This window comes from Buteo buteo, chromosome 4 (genome assembly GCF_964188355.1).
Source record: "Buteo buteo chromosome 4, bButBut1.hap1.1, whole genome shotgun sequence".
Lineage (NCBI taxonomy): Eukaryota > Metazoa > Chordata > Aves > Accipitriformes > Accipitridae > Buteo > Buteo buteo.
In genome coordinates this window covers 11,317,932-11,337,795 of record NC_134174.1, presented here as the reverse complement: position 1 = coordinate 11,337,795, position 19,864 = coordinate 11,317,932, and the positions used below count along the sequence as shown (strand labels likewise).

The following is a 19,864-nucleotide window of genomic DNA, read 5'->3' as shown; positions in this document are numbered from 1 at the left end:
ATAAGAGTCAAAAAAAAAATCAATATAAATCTAATTTCAGGCCATTTAGAGTTCAAATACCTAAGCAAGTCAAGTTTCAGACTCTCAGGTCTTAGTCTGACCATAAAAAAGGATTTGGTTTTGTATTATCTGTTTAGTAGTAAAAAGTTAATATAACTAATATGATACCATCGTTGTGGTAATCAAAATAGCATACAGGATGTCAACAGGCCTTAAGATCACCTTTGTCCATTATAATGAGATCAAAACACTACTTGGATTGTCTACTGCAAAATTTTACAATTTTTATCTGACTTTATCTACCTCATTGGTAATCCCTTTCTCTTTCCTCTGCCAGCCCAATTTTTTCTAATAGAGGTGTATATTTAGGCTTCTGAGTTATAGTCTCACAGAGTACAACTGGAGCATACTGGCTGTCTCCCCTGGAAAAAAATTCTACTTTTTTATGGACTTGTCATAGACTCTACAAAGCTTTTGTTAAACAGGAGTTATGATGCATTCAACATGTCAGCTTCCAGGGTTTCCAGGTTTCACTCTAGTCTATGCAATAGTGCTTTCTTAAAGAAACACATTGTGAAGTCTTGTGAGAATGTGAGAGGCCTCATTCCTTTTGTTTCTTTCTAATTTTGCATCCCATTTTGTTATACAGAAACAAACACATCAAAACTCAACACCAAATTTTCCAAATGAGAAGATAAATAGTTTTAAGTGAAAGGTTTATGTTTAAATCAAGATTCTTAATGAAATCTTGATGGTTTGGTATGGAGTTTTATTTCCTTATTCTGTTTGTTTACACTTGCAGAACATCAGCATTTTACTAATTAGTTATTTTCTTTGTTGTGTTAAACTTTCACCTGTGTGGAGTGATGAAATTTTTTTTTTTTCTATTCTCATAATTACTGATGTAAGTAAGTTGGATACAGGTCTTTATACCATGGATGGAAAAAAGTCCTTTTATAATTTTCAGTTTTGAAAAAAATGTGGACAGTCACATAACAGCACTGATGTTTATTATGTTTGTCAGATGTCGGAGATAAACTAAATCTCTGGGGAAAAAAAAAAAATCAAGAAAATTAAGACACCTAAATTCCTTAGGCTGGCAGATGTTGTCAGAGAACTGCAGGAATCAACTGCAGTCCTTCCAAATGGAGCAATGAAAATAAGATGACACTGGGGAGAAAAAGAGGGAAGTTGTCTACACATTGTGTAGGAAGCTCAGAGAAGCTGAAGATTCAAAATATATTCCAGTGAAGAAAAATGGTCATATAAAGTGACACAATTACTTCAGAAATATAGAAGACATAGTCCCTTTCTTTAGTATCAATTGGCATTTTAGATCTCTGTTTAATATTCAGCATCATGTTTGTAATGAAATGAAGTCACTTGACCTTGAGCAGTTAACAGATGGACTAATTAGAGATTGAATTATTTGTGTTATAATTGATAACCAGGTCAGAATGTCAAAATGAGATTAGCTATTAATTTTGCAAACAATCATCACTGCAAGCCAAAGTAAACTAGATTTCCTCAATGAGCTAGAAAAAAAATAAAATATGAAAGCTGAATTTCATATGATATAAAACTGGGGGGCAGGGGGAATCAGAAATCTACCATCATATGAAAGGCCTTCCAGAAGAAAAGAAAAGAAAAGAAAAGAAAAGAAAAGAAAAGAAAAGAAAAGAAAAGAAAAGAAAAGAAAAGAAAAGAAAAGAAAAGAAAAGAAAAGAAAAGAAAAGAAAAGAAAAGAAAAGAAAAGAAAAGAAAAGAAAAGAAAAGAAAAACAACCCTAAACACATCTGAAATAAATGTAGGAAAGCACAGTTCAACACAATAAACATTCAAACATTTTATCAGGGAACACCATACTTGACAAAAATTGCATAGTAACACCCAAGCAAATGTATTCATAAGTATGTATCTGAATAGGAAAAAAAAAAGAAACAAGCAAATGTTAGATCTCAATAAAATGTACAAAGCAAAAATCTGCAAAACCATGGATTATCACAGCGTCAGACAACACTTTTCAGAAGAGATATCAAAGCTGAATGCTTATCTCAGTATAAATAGTGACAATTTAATATGAAAATAAAAAATAAAGTATGTTTAATTATATGCATAAAATTGCATTTGGCAAAGCTTGTGTAAGAAGAAAAATCAATGAGTAGGTTTTGAAATAAAGCAGCAGTTCTCAGCATACTTGGGTTGAAAAACAGTATGTAAATGCAGTGAGGTGTTTAGCTTGTCTATAAAACATAGTTCAAGGGATAGTTTTAAATAAATTCAATAATCTATTTCCAAGACAATGTTTTTTAAAGGATCTAAAACATCAAGGGTAAATTGCATATTGGTGCAGGCCCCAGTGTGACAGCATAAATATGCTGGCTTCATTAAGAAAAAACAAAACAAAACAAAACTTGACCAGATGGTGAAAGTAGATGTTACTAAATGGTTTCAGACACCACATGCTTAAGTTAACAGTATGGTCACAGTAATAAAAGAAAAGATGTTAAAGGTGAATGTTGATAGTAAAATCATTAATAGGGTCATCAAAGTATTGTTATCTATGAGAATAGTTAGGAAGCACTTTTTAAACAAATACATTCAAGGCAATTTTCTCTCTTAAAGCAAGTCCTAACAGAGTCACTTTGATAAAAAGGATTAATACTCAGCACTTTTAACTTACTTTCATTTACTTTGACTTCTCCTTATGCCTGTTTCAGTATCAGAAATGTCCAAATTCCTGGCTAGAATGCAAAAAAGTGAACACCTTTTCCAAATGACTTCTCATTTGGAAAAAAAAAAAAAAACAAAAAGAAAGGAAGAAAGAAAGAAAGACCAACATAATGAGAAACTGAAACAATTCTGAAATGTGCCCAAGAAAAGAACTTTGTAGATTGAATAGACTTAGATGCCAGATTAAGTTTAATGCGGTTATTTATGTAAGACAATAAATTGGCGTGAAAGTTTACCAGCCATACCCATAAAAACTGCAGTCAGCTGTAGAGATGGAAAGTCACCAAAATAAAACCAGCTGTCCAAGGAGGCATCTCTACCTTGTCACAATTAAGCAATTTCTCAGAAAGGTATCTGGAGGATTATGCGATTATTTTAATTTCTGAAATTAATTTTCTAGGCAAAAGAGCCATGATAGAAAAAAATCTACAATTTTTAGAAAGTAGTTTGAAATATAGATATATAATATAGAGATAATTTTTTCCTTATTTTTACATTGGCTTTCATTCTAGTTGTTGAGCAGATTCAGGAAATGCAAAAAGATATTACTTTTTGGCTTTACGTTGCATATTGGCACTCACACACACACACCAATGCACGCATACCCCTTATTAGCAAAGATTGCCATGTTACTTGGGACCCAACTTCATGTTTATGCCAAGTCCTGCCTTTGTAAGCCTCTCCTATAGTCAGCGCGAAAGCTCAAGAAGCTAAAGATAATGCTAACAACTGATAGTATATTCTAAAATTGGATGGTAGATGGAAAAGGACAGCTCTTTTTCTTCCAAGAAAAGGTTATCTGCTCAGCAGGATGCTGGGACCCATTGGCAGAAACAAATGTTCTGCAGATTGTACTCTGACTTGCTGTATCTAACCTCTGGCTAAATTACTGAGAGGATTTTCCCTTGTAAGATTTGTCTTCTTATGTATTTTGCACAAGAATTAAACCCCCACCATTTTGCATTGCATTCCACAATCTTTACAAGTGTTTGGTGTCTCCTCCAAGGCACCCAGCACGTTGTGCACCCCTTTTGCGACGGGGTCTCCTCCACCGCCGAGGATGTCTGGGCATGGAGTGGAGGGTGAAGAGAAAAGCACGAGCAAGCAGGGCAGGGACTTGGGCCAAAAAAAAAGAAGAAAACAGAGTGACTGACTGCTGAGGGCAGGGAAACAGCCCTTGTGAGGAGTGATGAGAGCCTTGCTGCATGTTGTCTACACACCAGTAGTGCTGCTGGCCAAGGCTGGGAGCTGTAGGAAGAGCTGGAGCTGAGGGGAGACGGCGGGAGCAGCCGGTCCCCAGCTGGCCCAGCAGCACCGAGGACTGCCAGGCATGGCCGGGCTCATCAGACAGCACATGGGTGGAGGCCCACAAGCCATTGAAAACTCATGCAGCTAGATTTTGCTAACACATCTGACTAATCTGGAGCACGTTCCCAGCTCTGCTTCGCCACAGCGCTGCTTTACGTGTAGGCACTAACCACGTTCAGGAACAGCTCTACTATTCTCTAAGGGCCCTGCCAAAATAACCTACAGAAAAGAGATGGGGTAACGGTGAGGATGTCCTTACCCCTTCCCAGTTGTTTGTAGTTGCCATACTTCCCCACCGCAAGGTACAAACGTTGCTCACATCATGCCAACTCTCCCACAATTCACGCTTCCCAAGCAAGTGTGGAGATCAACCCTTTCTCACCTCTATGATCAATACCTTCTCACCTCCAGGCTGCCTTCCAGCCTCTGCCCTTCAACCCCACTTCAACGCTGATGGGCAGAAGGTGAAATTCCAATACTCATCCAGTACAAGTAATTGCAAAATGTTCAGGGCAACCCCCTCTTCTCCACATCAAGCTTTTACCCATCAAGAGGCCCAGTAATCGTGCTTTCAGATCTCCTTGGAAAAGTTCGAAATGCTTAAGTGGCAAACTAATGTTCAGCGTAAAGATCCAAAGGGGAGATATTACACTCTCCGAGGGAGACTGCACATTTCCCTTCCAACGCTGGCCTCAGTTGAAGTATTACAATAATGACAGATGAGCTCCTCCAATAAGAGGCTTTCCTTTCCTTGACTTCAGTGCACAGTATTCCAGAGTTTTATGCAACATTTTAATCTCGTGTCTTTCAACTCGATATTCTCCTGCTATGTTGCTTATGAAAATGGCATTAATAGAAACAGAAAATCTGTTAAGCAGGGTAAGTGCTGTATTACATGTGAGAGCAAAACAAGCAGCCCCTGGCACTGAGCACCAAAAGGATTCCATTAAACAGAAGGAATACAGTCTTCCAACTGGCAAAGTATCATTTCGCTTTGTTGACAGTATATAGTATAATGATTATCTACAGCTGGGATGGGGAAGTATAAATCACGTTAAATTTTTTAAATATACTTAGCTATGCAGACCACAGGAATACACAACATTCATATATCGATTATGGCTATGGGATTTTTTTTTTTTTTTTTTGTAAGCAATAGTTATTTATAGGAACTAAGTGCAACTCCCACATCTTCATTAGCAACTGCTTTGGATCATGCAAACTACAGAAAGTGCTGAGAAATTTGAATAAACACACTTGGCTGACAGTCTTTTCACAGAAAAATAGATCTTTAATTTAAATATATCTTTAACATTCAGTCTTTTGCAACATACCAATCTACTTTTTACTTTGATTAAAAAGTAATTTTTAGTTTCACTAGATTAACATTATTAAAGAGATACTGTCTAAGAATACTGAATAATGAGAATATCTGAACAAGGAAGAAAACTCCCTGATAAAGTTATTAGCCACAGATTAATTTCTTTGTGCAAGTGACAGAGAGTTACAGGATATTGATAATGACTAGGCAAGTAGTCTATAGGAAACTTGCACATTTATCTTTCACCAATCACTGTCTTATCTTTTATATATTAAAAAGAAACTCAGAAACTGATAGCGTGGACAGCTTGCTGACATTAAAATTTCTCTGTGTTTTCTTCACTCTCCTTTTTCTTTACCCATTAATATAACCCAAATGTATTAGTCAGCAACCCTGGTAACACAGGACATTGTCTTCACACAGAACTTAGGGCATGGGATTCCAAACCTACAAGATCCATTAACAGAAGAAATAACACTCATCATTAGATACATTTAAAATCAGCTTTGACAGAACAGTAATAGAAAAAGTATGGACATGCATTAGCAAAAGACTTCTTTTTTTTCCTATTTTTAAATTCTATTTTCATCACTTAGCTTGTTTTTCATATATAAAATGAACAAATTTGTAGGCAAATATTAATCTTTCTTAAAAACATCCTAATAAAAAGAATTCAACATCCCGTACAAAGATGCCATACAAATTCCCCTTGCCTACATTGTAAAAATCCAGACACTTTTGTTGAAGATCATATATTTTTAAAAAGCAAGGTAAGTACAATGGCAGTGTGTGGTGAGAGTCATCTTTCTTGCCCATAAGGCAAACAATAGGATTGATTAATATTAAGGCGGGTGGGGGAAGAAAGTTAAGAAAGGGAGGGTTGCCAAGAAACTGTCACTATGAAAGTTGGCCAGAAAACAAGTTCTACTCCGTGAAAAATTCTGAAGTTTTGGAAATCTAATTTTCCTCCACATCAAGATGAACCATCCACTTCTAAACTGGAGAGCCCCTTGGTTAGGGCACAACCCTCTTTGTCAGCCTACTGATACTGGCAGTACTGAGGCTGTCTTTCAACCTCTCCTGTTGGAACATTAGATAGATTAAATATACACTGAGCTTGGTAAACTACAGATCAGAGCTAAGAGCCTACTGTCAGGGAGAACAAGGACTTTCTCTCATTCAAGAAAAGCACCCTGACTATCAAGAGAGTAGGCATGACCTAGCTTCTTATGAACTTGGCTATAGACCAGTTTCTGTATCTTCGGTCCATGGATTAAAGGGGGTGGGGGGGGATTTATTCCACTTTTTTTTCAAACTAGCCCATCAGTTGATGAGTTTCTGTCATAGGTGAGGGTTTCTCAACAGCAGGTACCACAAGCTATTGTGAATGTATCCTGATGCAAATTTATCTTTCATTTGATTTGGGGGAACCAACCACAGTAAGTTTCTGTTTAAAAGGAATTATTTTTGCGAAAAGTTTTGAAGGGTCAGCATTTTTCAGTTAAAAAAAAAAAATCCTCAGAAAATTCCTAACTGGCTCTAGTCATCACATTTCAGAGAGTTCATGTGCCCATAAAATGGAAATTGCAATGTACATGGAAAAGTAGTTCAGAAAAGTGAAAGTGTAGCAGCACAGCGTCTGTATCTCTGTGTCACCTGCTAAGAATGCCCGCGAAAACAAAGTCATCATTGAGCAGACCGAGCACAGAAGCTCTGGTGAGACGTTCAGCATCCTACAGAACCACATTCCTGCTGTAGGGGAAAAACGACAGGTTTTACTGCATGCGATGCTGCCAGTCTTTTTTTGACTTGCCCACTCAGATCACAAAATATTCCACTTTGAAATCCTATTTCAAAACATTTAGTTTTTTAACTAGCAACTGTAGTTACGCCTTGGAAACCATCGCCATCACTTGCCATACACGTTGCCCGATGCTCTCAGACCTTGCCCCAGGACCCAGACGCTGCATGTGCCTGCCCTCACCCTGCCCGCTCCTGGCAGATCTTTTCTCCGAATTGCGGCTGTCTTTTGTTTCTGTCTGTGCAAAGGTCTGACCCTAACAATGTTGCCGGCAGGAAGGAAGGAAGGAAAGGTTTGTAGAAACCTTTGCAAACTTTTTTTTTTTTTCCTTAAACGTCTCCCCAGAGGGCCAATAGAAACACAGAGTTAGCTCTTCAGATATCCAGTCCAAGGGGGACACTTCAGGAAAGAAATTCAGCTAAAGAGCTTCCAGCACTTGATTACTTATTGTTTGTTCCTTACCCGCCCCCCCCCCCCCCACCCCCGCCTGCCGGATTTCATCGGGAACGTCTAATGAAATTACAAGTATTTCAGTCTGGAAATAGGATGTTCACGCTGCTGAACTTCAGCAAGGACATTCCCTTTCAGCAGCGTACCGTCCTGCGTTTGGGTATCCCTCGTCAACTCCTGTTACTGAGCGTTCATTCCGCCGCTTGTTAATTAAGGATACGCGTTCCCGTCCTGCTGAGGGCCGGCAAGACGCGCGGGCAGCGCCGAGCGTTCGCTCCTTCTCCCTCCCTCGGACTCCCCAGGGCTCCCCGTCCCGAGCGACCCCCGAGTTCCCCCGCTTCACCCGCGGAGGCGGCGGCGGCGGCGAAGCGCCCACCTCTCCTCCGACCGCCAAAACGTGCCGCTGTCCCCCTGCCGCGGACAGACCGCGCCTTGTCCCGACCCGCTCCGCTCCGCAGCCCTCCCCGGCGGCGGGCAGGCGCTGGGCGGGCACCGGCTCACCTCAGCCCCCGCCCGGCCGCGGGGCGAGGCGCCTGCCCCGCCGAGCAGGTAGGAGCCGAACGGGCGCTGGAGGTGGCGGGGTCTTCCCGCCCGCCCCACCTGCGTGAGGGGAGGCGGGGGGTGGGTGTGAGGTGAGGGGGGGTGAGCCCGGTGCACCGCCCCGAGCACCCAGCCTCGCCACGGCGGAGCGAGGAAATGGTGCGGCTGTGAGGTGGAGGGCGGCGGGGTGGGGGGTCGGGGGGGGGGGGGTCGCTAGCGAAGTGATAGAAGAACTAACCTGCCGCTGGGCTGGTGATGGGAAGCAGCAGCAGCTGATGGAGCAGCAGGGCTGGCAGGAGTTGGGCGGCCCACATGGTGCCGGCGGCCCCCCCGGCGGCTGGCGGGGAGGAGAAGAGGAGCGGGCTCCTCGGAGGGACCCCGTGCGCGGCCGGTCACTCGAGGAGGCAGAGTGAGCCGAGCTGCTTTTTATTGCGATGATCTAAGTTTGTTGTGTGATTAACTGGAAAGATCTGGGTCCCAACTCCCTCTTACGGTAAGAAACTGTTTAACAACATCCCCTCTTTGCCTCCTCTCCTCCTCCCCTCCCCAGGAGCTGCCTCCCCTCCCGCCCCGCAGCCAGCCCAGGGAGAGGGCTCCCACCGCCTCATCCCTCCCTCCCTCCATCCCTCCCTCCCTCCATCCCTTCGGGGCTCAGGAGGAGCAGCCGGACCGGGGTCTTGCCCCGGGGCTGGTGTCTGCTGCTGCGCAGCCCCCCGCAGCCTCCCCCCCAGCCCCTCCTGGCCCCACCGTCCCCTCTGCCCTCACACCTGCAGCCCCAACAAACCTCTCCCTCCCTGCAGGCATTTCCCCCTTTCTCCACCTGCCCCTCGGCCCCAACCCCAGGCAGCAGCCTCATCCGGCGCCATTCCAGCAGGACTCCCCGACCCCATGGCCAGGAGAAAACAAGGCCAACTTCCCAGGAAGAAAACACCTTTCCTCCCACCTGCCCATGGCTGCCCCTGGCCTCCAGCCTGGCCTTTCCATCACCCTCTTTGGCCATCTGACAAATGCCACTTCCCCAAAATTGTGGCAACTCTGGGGAATCTAAAGGTCAAGTATCAGCTGCCTGGCGTTGCTCTGTGGAGAGAAGCCTCGGTCCAAAGTGAGGCCTGACCTTCCTTCTGTCGCAGGCAAAGTGGTTGTAATTCTTCTGTTGCGCTTCCTTTTAACCTCGTGGAAGCCATGGCATTGGGTTTTGTTTAAAGTCAAGAGACCGGCCTTCATGACACGTGAGTCTTCAAAAATAAACACTTCAGGAAAAATTCTGCCGTGATTTAAACTGTTCCTTTCTCCCATGCACCCACCTACCGTCTATAGCACAAGTGTGTGACAACACAAGAAACCATTTGCATAAACCAGAGATCTGCATGTGGCCCCATGCCACATGAGTCAGAAAACAGGTCTCATTCTCCAGCCCAGGCTCCTTCGCCCAGACTTATTATCCATACTGCTGATAAACACCTTTGAGTGAAAGAGCTTTTCTTAAAAACAGGTTGTTTCCCAAGCCACAAATGTTCATTGTTAACTTTTATTCAATTTTTTCCTATATTCCCAAAACTTTTTTTTTTCACCCAATTTATGCCCAGTGGCAAAACATAAAATTTCCATTTGGGAATTACTGCCTTGGTAAGTGAAAGAAAGGGTACAGAAAGGATTTGAGAGAGAGCGAGCCTGTGAAGAAAATATTTTGAACATTTGGCATTACAGGGAAAACACATTTATGTGAGGAAAAAAACCCCAAAACACAACTTTCTGAAATCTGCAGAATGAAAATTATTTCTAGGTTGGGATTTTTTCTGTCTTTGTTTTTCTCCCAAGAATAAAAGCTGATTTACAGGAGTTCCTTAGAGATGCATAACCCAAGAACAGAGAAAATGCATTCCACTGGCCAATGACCTTGTGCAAAATCCTTGTCCACTGCAACTGATAGAACATGATTATCTCACTTAGGTTTTGTTTTCTGGTTTTCTCCCTGTGCTTAAAGATAGACATAAATATAAACAATAAGCAACAAAAATAATCATAGCACCACGCTGAGCCCAAAATAGCTACATTCTGTTAACCAGATGTATTTGACTTGTTTTCCATGCATGTGATGAGTGACCTTTTTTTGTATAAAGCACAAAATCACGCGCCATTAAAGTCAAGTAGATTTTTTTGCCACTGTCTTCCCTGAGGGGAGTATTTGGCCTGTAGTCAGATTTCTCCTGAATTTTAGGAAGATTTCTGCTGTGTCTCTTGAGGACAAGGGTGCTCCCTAATGGAGAAAATACTTTGCTATATGGATTCCTATTATTAATACATAGTCCTGTGTATTATTCATGATATAGCTGCAGTTCTGCTTGAGAGCTCAAGTCATTGGCATAAGCTTCTTTGGCTGCATATATTACCCTGGGCAAGTGCAACTCGCTAGTCCTGGTTCTCCATTTGTCCAATTTTGGAGACCTGCTAGAGGACACCTCTGCCTTTTGCATCAGCCTGATATATCTCCCCTCAGTGGAAACTAGGGCACACGGAGTGGAGGGCCAGGGGCAGAAGGGAGATTAGAAAAGGAGAGATCCTATAGATGCTATATTCAGATGCTCTATTTGTAGGCAGTCAAGACAAAGTTTTGCATCTGGATCTGGGAAATGAAAATGCTCTTTGGTCCCGCATCATATACTGCGAAATGTAGTATGATCCTTTTTCTGTGTCTTCTTGCCCCATGTATTTTACAACTGAAGCATAATATTTTAGTTCAGTTCAATCAAATTTTACCTTGAAATGAATTTCAGTGTGAAGGAAGGCTGCAAAAGTTGCATTTCATGCTTAAGTTTTCAAAAAGAATTCTGTGTTAAGTTTCAGTCTGCACATAGAGAAACTAAAGATCTAAATATGATAATCAAAAGTTGTAGGTTTTATACAAGAATATTCTGTTATGTTTTCTGACCTTTTGAGGCATGTTTTCTGACCTATAAATCTCTTCCTCTTTTTCTGTTTTGGGGGCTTAGCTGAGAGTGGGGATTTTGCATTTTCTTTTTTTTTTTCCTTTTATTTTTCTTGGCAGCTTTGCAAACTTGCCCTGATAACCTGACTTTCAAATCAGTGTAGCTCTGCATTAGGGAAGTAGCATATTTCTGTAGAAGATATCTAAAAAGAAAAGAGCAACTGCACACTTTACCAAAGAGGTATTTGCTCTGGACTGCCTACATGAAAAAAAAGAAGGTTTGAAAAACTTTATTTTGGTTGGAAAAGTAAGCAGACATGACCAAATACATAGAAACTGCTATTTTTATATTCCCTTTTCTGACCATAACCACAGCTGGATCTGTTTTTCAGATGTAACTTGCTATTCAGAAATGCTAGATATTCACAGTTTTGGCAGGAATCTTCACACACACACACACACACACACACACACACACAGTAATACTAAGTCACAATTAGCTTTAAAGAAAGCTTTTCTCAATGAAACAGCATCTGTCATATGAATCCCCTCTGGTGTTTGAAATAAACCTTTTTACTTCTTGATTTATCTGGTATAGGTGTCACTGTTAAGGTCCTATTGGATAATAAGCCCAATGAAATAACAAGTGCATGTAGTGATCATTGTTCAACGCTGAGTTGATTGATAAAAAAGTCACAGGCCGCCTGAGAAGTTTAAACCAAGCAATTGTGCTTCACATTTCAAGCAGGATAAATTTTTATTGTCTTTTTTTATGAACTGAGCTTGAGACTAGGAAGGGAAAAGTCTGAGGTATGGACTGCGAGATTCGACACTGCTGGGAAAGGCAAAGTTTAAGCAGAGCCACAGCACATGCCAGGTGTCAATACTCGCTGAGGCACCTCAGCCAGAGCCCCAGCTGGACACATGGCACCTTCCAGCCTAACCCCCAAGCCTTCTTCACACAGACAGAAAGAAGCAAATAGGGTGGGAAGGCTGAAAGGAAGAGGGGGAAGAAGGGGATAACAAGATCCAAGCACAGGGATTAATGTGTAGTTGAAAGCAGAAGCTCAGAAACTCCCCAGTCCACCATTCTAGATTCAGCCAAAAGGATTTTGCGTGTCATCATACTAAATGCTGCAGATCTGAACTGCTAGTCCCAGAGGGCAAATTCACCACATGAGTCAAGTGTTTAGAGCCCCATGCAGTGAAGCGGGAGAGCGTGGCACCTCAGATCAGACTTCTTGTTGATTAGCCACCAGGGAAACCCAAGGATTAAGACAAGAGCCGCACCTCCCTCTGCAATGTAGGCACTAACCTACAGTCCTGAGGAGGTCACCCCTGCAAACACGGCATTCGCAGGTAAAGTTTCATGTGTATTTAATAAAGGAAACTATCTAGCTTTAAAAAGCTTCTTATTTCTTCAGCCCATATCAGAACTTACGAATAAAAATTAGTTAGGGGCTACTACCTGGCTTTGTAGGCACAAGGTATGGTATGATTTGGCTTGAAACTATACAGTTGCACTTTCCTCTACCCTAAAACAGACTTGTGCAAGCAGCTTCACACCTTGACTGAGCACTTTCATGGCACAAACATGCAAAATAATGCAGGGCACGTGCAAAATACAAAACAGTCTAGTTTATCATTTTATACACAGATGCATGCTCCTGGGGAATGAGAAGTATGGGTTTGAAGTTGCTGAGGTTTAAAAGGAACATGAGCTCCAAAGTGACTTGTTTGTGCTTGGTTCCATCCATCATAATTCACATATATAATGTTCATAATATTCAAACATACAAAATTCACAACTCTCCCCACACCCAGACTCCCAGATGCTTGGGTCTGGGTCCTAAACCCTAGTCAGGTAATCCAGCATTCATCCCTGCAGTCAGTTAATAACATAAATCCTTTGTGGTTTTCCTGTGCAAGACATATTGCAACTGCTTTTTACATATATGTTATATGCTAACTAAGAATAGTTAGGGCTTAATTTTTAAGTTCTAGTATGAAAGCCTTTTAAGCCATTTATGGCATGGTGCCCAATGGCAGATGATGATAATACAGCCCTTCAAGATCAGTTTGGAAATTACTGTTCCCAATGTTTTGGGAAAAAATAATAAAAGAAAAATGCAAGAATCTATATATCTATAAACAGCACATTGCTATTAGTAGGAAATGTCAAATTTGACCAGATCAAAATTAGGTATTTCCACACCTAAATGCTTTATCTACAAAGAGATAAATTTTGCAAACAAATGTGCACGCAAAATGATTATTTTCATAAAAATTCCCAGTAATATCCATTTGAACTTTTTGGAAATGTGCTGCATTGTGGCTATAGACTTTTAGGAATGCAAAAAAATCCTTCACTCTACTCAGAGTTTAGCTATATTGATGAGGATGTTAAACTTTTTGTTTAATTTTGTCTGTTTCCTCTTCTATTAGTCTCTGCAGCACCAAGAAAGTCTAGAAAGGATAAACGTCACTGGGAGTACTGTTAAGTGGATTCTAACGTACTTTGTATTACTCAGGGCCTAATCTGATCTGCAAAACCCTTACAATAGATATTTTTTTGTGCAAGAGTGTAAGAAAAAATGAACCTCTCTTTGACCTTAGTCTACTAAAATCAAGTTGTGGTACTGACCATTGGAAAAACAAACAGAAGCTGAATACATTTGATATGAAGCAACAGCCCCAGAAGCCCTTAATTTACATGCCATAGTTACTGAGTTACTTCTCTAAGGGTAGTTACTCTCTATATTATTTAACCATTCAAATACGCATCCATTTGTGCTTCTCCGTAAGTGTTTCATTTCTATCAAATAAAAAAGTGGTTTTTCATGTTTATTAGAAGATAGATTCTCTAGGACAAAATAGTCTGAAAATCAAAGATTTGGCCCAATTCATCTGTGGTTATCGCCCGGTATTCAGATCTCCCTTTTTCCAGCTGTTCTTTTTTGATTCAGAGAGCCTTCATTCCTTAGCATATTTAGGTAAACTACAAAGCTTAATCATGATCAAGGAAATCTACATTTGTATAAATATTTTTAAGTGCATTTCATCTTTTTTATTGTTGAAAAGCCTGAAAATATCAGACCAAAATATTCAACCACTAAGGAAATCTCCAAATCACATTGTTTTTAAAATCATCTGCTTTTTAAAGCAGTTTAATGGTTTTAGCGCCTGAGCTAAGGTGTGTATATATGTGATTTTGACAATACAGTAATGTTTACTCTGAAACTTTTATATGTGCAGATAATTGACCTTTCCCTCTGCATTTTTTAAGTCAGTGAAAACCAAAAGTGCACTTAAGTAAACCACTGAACATACCTGGCTGAATATATTTTCATTTAACTGGCTAAACCATAAAAATGAGAGCAGTTTTTTCTAAGATCTTTTTAGGTGTTAAATCCCAAAGCGGACAACAATTTTTTGATTTCCTAGAGCATTTTTTATTTTCACTAATTGCTCTTTTTTTAAAAAATAAAATAAACTGCTGAAGGATTTCAAATCAGGACATAATTTTTACTTATAATTTAAAAAAAAAATTAGTGTACAAAAAAAAATCTAAACAAACAAATAAACAAACAAAAAGGATTTCCAGGAAAATTTTGACAAAAACAATGCAGAGATGTTAATGCAAGCCCATGTATTGTTTTATTTAACTTAAATGCATGCTTTTAAGTTGGGAAAAGTTTAAAACAGGTTCTTTGTAGTATACATTTTACCTCTAGAAGAGGTAAAATGGTTGGCAGACAGAAAAGGCTTCTTATCTTCTAATATGATACTTCTGCAAAAGAAACATCATTGAGAGATACACTGAGAAGACCCCAACAAAACTGATGCTGAAAGACCAGCTACAAAAAAATTAATGTACAGAGGTTTAAAAAAAATGAGGTATTGCTATAAAAATACTAATATGTCTCAGACTGGTAGACATTTTAAAATGTATTTTCAATATGGTTAGAGTGACAAAGAATAAAATTATGCTGGTCTTTGACTGTGAATTATACATTATGGAATAACTTCAGCAATTTGAAAATCCAGAGACAAAAGCATTAGCCCTTTGAATTCCAGAGGATGAAGACTTCCAGAACTTGCTTGTCAAGAGTAAATTCTCTAGGATTTCATATCAAAGAGGAGAATTTCTACCTAGGGTGCTGTTAAAGATTTTTAGAAAGAAACATAAATGGGGATTAATCAGTTTCCTAGCAATCTCTCAGACATGAGGATGTATTAATAGCAGCTCAGAGAAAACACAAACAAAAAAGAACTCACAGTTCATGGCCATAAAGCACTGATCTTTCCTGGTTTAAGGTTTGTAACTCCAGAGACAGAAAGCTTGCCAAGACATCAGAAAAGATGTTATCAGAAGAGGAATCTCAGCTTGACTTCTTTTCAAGAACAAGCTTTGGGTACTTTATTTGAATCAAAGTCTCCTTGTTTGGGATATGAGCTTTGTAATGCAGCTACTGGAAAATAGTCAAGTAGGGAAAAGGGACATGTGGCTGCAGAATCAGGACAGGAACTCTCAAAGGAAGACTAGGGCAAACTGTTAAATTTCTCTGCTGTTTCCATTTCTTTATATACTAAAGAGAAACCTTTTTCAGTACAGTTTTCTCCCTTACAGATCTTACTACAGGTATTACAATGCTGATACTGAAATGACACTGATAACAGTGTGATTGCCCTACATTTGCTCTGTCAATAAAACATATACACTTTTTCTCTATGCTATTTTTAGTATTCCATACCGCAACACTATGATGTCTATTTTTATGAAGTACCCAATCCCCACTTTTCATAGAGATTAATTGTTTCCAACCTTTTTTCTTATAGGTGAAATTTGAGCATGGATGATTAGGCTTCACTGCATATTAAACAGTGACAGAGTATATTCCTGCTTCAGCGTATTCTTCTGGTGAGGATTTTGCTACCAACTTCTGCAGCAAAAATAAGATTGAAGCAGAATTTAGATATCTATGGGCTGAAGTTACAATTTTAAAGCTGTCTGCTTGTTCACGTGCATCAGCTTTGCTCAACTTTGCCAAAGTTTCGATCCCATTCTTCACATCCAAAATGAAACTTATCAAAGAATAAGTTTTTGAATTTGGAACACTACTGCTAAGCAACCTGGTATGATGGCCTATTTCAATTGTTTTTATCAGATCATTAAATAAAATTATCTTCTTACTAAAATCAGATTGATATGACTTGACATAAAGCAACAAATGCATTTACAATAGTGGCATAGAAAAAACTTTATGGAACAGTATTTTTTTTCTGCTGAATAGCAGTTGTGGTCTATCCTAAACTGAAACACATTATTTTTGACTTTATATTATTACTGCGAATTTTTCTGAAGACTTTCTTAAAATAGCGATATACAGATTAATACTCATTGTATATTTAACTCCCCAGATCAGTAACACTGTTTTTTAATTTAAGAATCTACAGATTGGGTTGAAGGACAAGTCCACCTAGACAAGAAATTGTATCTGACAGTAATCAATAAAAGTTGTCTAGGGAAAAGTATAAAACCAGAACAAGTTTGCAGCAATACTTCCTTACAATGTTTTCCAACATGCCAACATTTGATGGTCATCCAATTTTTGGTGCTATGAAATTAATTATCTTCAAAGTGATTTATGACTTTTTTCTCTTTTCATGTAGCCTACCAAGGTTCCGATGTAAACAGCTAAACTAAAAAATGAGGTAAATCAGCTGGATAAGGAATTTTCAAATATACTGTTTTGTAAGTTGCTTTTTACTTCTAGTACAAAATGTTTTACATATAAAAACCTGAAAAAAATAATAGCTTTTTCATATACTATGGAACAATAAATGTTCGGTGTTGCAATTTTATTACTTTTCCTTAAGAAAAACAAAGCAAACCAAAACAAAACCAAGGAATGTCTCTGTTTTTTACTTGATTTTCATGTAAACACTTGAACAAAAAATTTTTAATAAGAAAATAAACCCATCAGTTATGAATATATGTAGATTTACATGCCACAGATCTGATTAGCTATTTTTTACCATTCCAATTTCTTCATTTATTCCCAGTAGATAAACCAGTATGGTTTCAATTCATATATTAAAGAGAAATGGCAACAAACTGTCTTTATTTTTGCCTGAGATTATTTTATGCACATGTCCTTCAGTTATGGAAGCACTTCAAATAAACCACTGAGAATGTGCATTGAGCACCCACAGGAAATAGAGGGCTATGTCACTCAGCTTGAGATGAACAACATTTAAACTACTTTTCTTATAGTTTCTCCAGGAAAAAAAAATAAAAATCTGGTATTTCTTTCCCAAGATTAAAATAGCAAGCACACTATTGACAATTAATCTGTATTTTATGACAAGGATGTCTGATATAGTCCCATTGAAAGGACTGGTGTAGAAAGCTGACTCTGTATCTGGAAATAATCTTCCTTTTTTTAATGGGAGACATAATTAACCAAAATTTTGAGTATTGTATATAACATTTTAAAAAAACTTTGAGCACTAATTACTCTGGTAAACCACTTATATGCCTCATTGCCAGTAGCTGACAGTGCATATGGATTTTAAACTTTCCTTTTCTTTCTTTTTCTTTCTTTCTTTTTCTCTTTCTTTCCCTTTCTTTCACTTTCTTTTTCTCATTCTCCCTCTTTTTCTCTTGTTCTCTTGCTTTCCCTTCCTCTTCCTCCTTTTTCCTCTATTTCTGTTTTTTTCTCTCATTTTCTCCTTTTCTCTCTCTCTCCATCAGCCCCTCCCTTTAACTTACTCTGCTTTTCCGCTTTTCTTTCCTTCCTTCTTTTTCTCTTTCTCTCTTCTAGATGTTTTATTAAAACCCCACATAATTACAGAAGTCCTCCTGTATATTGTCAATTTAAAAATACAGTTATACGGACTAAGATCTATGAATTAGTTTTTGGCCTACAAAACAAAGTAGAAAAGTTTATTAAGTATCATGAATCTGGGGGCAAAATTTAGCAACTACAACTCCAGCTAGCAGGCATTTTAGGTGGCATAATGAGATATGCTAACCATTTTGTTAATTGTCTTATTTCCTGACTTTGCAGACACCGGAATGACTGCTGAAATATGAAGTTACAACAGAACCAGAGAAAATACTTCTTCAAAGTGCAATAGATTTTCAAAGAAAATTTTTAAGGATGTAAAGGAATAATAACAGCTTGAAATGTTCTATCACTTACATCAGTGTATCCATCTAGTACAGGCAAAGCATTGACACAATAAACAGCAGACTATTAAATCTTTATTTCCAAGGCTCACCTGTTACAAGGAAGTTAAAAAAGGTGAAGGTTAACAATGGAGACCAGCTTTTATACTGATCACAAAGATCACATCTGAAGGTGTTACAGTTGGGAGCAGGCATTACAGAGGGACACATCAGGAATATGGCCCCCAGTCTATGATACTGTACAAGCTCTGTAACATCCTGCAGGCCAAAAAGCAGTAATTGATGTATAAATTGTTGTAACTCTAAAGATTTCTAAATTTTGCTTATAGCCATTCTGGTTTTTACATGGAAGCTTTGATTCAGAAGAACATGTAAAAGTCTACCTGACATCCTAATTCTCATGAATCTTCATTCCACTATGTTTTAGAAAATGTATAACACAAGTGAATTTAGGTTTGCCCTAAACTTAATTCTTCATCATCAATAATATAAACCAGTTTTTCTGTGTGACACATTTAAAGAGGTAATAAAACATGCTCACAGATTTAAATTCTGGGCTATTTCCCATTTATATCTACGGGACTACTCATGTTTTTAGACATGTATACAAAAGAACTTCCTTGGGTCTAGTCATACGGGAGTATTTTTATGAAAATGGAGAAGGTACGTCAAAGGACTTTGACTCCAAAATAACTTACAAACTATTGATCAAAAACTCACAGAGTGAAATGGAGAACCCGTTTAATATTATTCTGAGCCAAACAGAAGAAAATTGATTAAATACAAATCTCAGCCTTTTAAAATCAAGTCTGAATGAATAGCTAGCTTTTGTGATATAATTCAAAGAAGAGGATGTCAGGACAGAAAAATACACATCCAGACTGAGAATCATAGGTCATCTGGCCAGCAAAAATTCCAGTGAAGGAGCAACCATGGTGAAATGAGTATTCAGTCAAACATGCCATAACTGCAACAGGAAGGAAAAGCATTTTTCAGCAGTGCATCACACTGTTTAGGCCAAGACTGATCACATACTTGATGAACAAGGCAACGACACAACCTTCTCTCTAGGTAAAATCTCTGCAGACAAGAAGGCTGTGGAACAGCAACTGCAGTGAAGGTATAAAGTAGTTTGTTTATTCTTTTTTTTTAACTAGGTAATAGAGCACAAAAGTTCTATTTTAAGTAAAAAAGTCACTGTATCATATCTAAATTTAATAAGTCAGTGAGAACAAAGTATAGTTACAATAGGTTGTAAAAAAGTGTTCCACTTAGCATGTCTAAATAATAAATGCAGATGTACCATCTGTGTTTGGAATGGAAGGTTGCCTACCCACAAATCCATTTTAAAAGGCATTTTTATGTACACACCGTGGAACCAAAAGTGAAAATAAGGAACTTAAGAAAACTTTCAGATACATTCTAGAGCCCAGGAAGTCTGTAAAAATATTACAAGAAGGGAGGCAAATCATTGACACCTACAATTGTATCATAAATAGATGGGAAAACATATATTTCTGCTTGAGCCACACCATATTTCTGCCATATTATACCCCATATTTCCTACATATTTCTGTCTTGCAGTCCTCC

At 38.8% G+C, this 19,864-nt stretch overlaps 1 protein-coding gene and 1 long non-coding RNA gene across 3 annotated transcripts in view; one reads left to right on the top strand and one right to left on the bottom strand.

Moving 5' to 3' along the window:
- HGF (hepatocyte growth factor) overlaps window positions 1–8,528 on the bottom strand; it is a 60,481-nt gene extending 51,953 nt beyond the window's left edge. For both annotated transcript variants that reach the window (XM_075024740.1, XM_075024741.1), the window contains exon 1: window positions 8,392–8,528. In XM_075024740.1, the coding sequence (XP_074880841.1) occupies window positions 8,392–8,467 (76 nt within the window). In that variant the 5' untranslated portion in view covers window positions 8,468–8,528. The remainder of the gene's footprint in view (window positions 1–8,391) is intronic.
- On the top strand, window positions 7,671–18,863 carry LOC142029759 (uncharacterized). Its single transcript, XR_012650009.1, has 4 exons — window positions 7,671–8,162; window positions 15,919–16,000; window positions 16,753–16,834; window positions 18,153–18,863. It is a non-coding gene; the product is annotated as an uncharacterized LOC142029759 (long non-coding RNA).
- The last annotated feature ends 1,001 nt before the right edge of the window (window positions 18,864–19,864 follow it).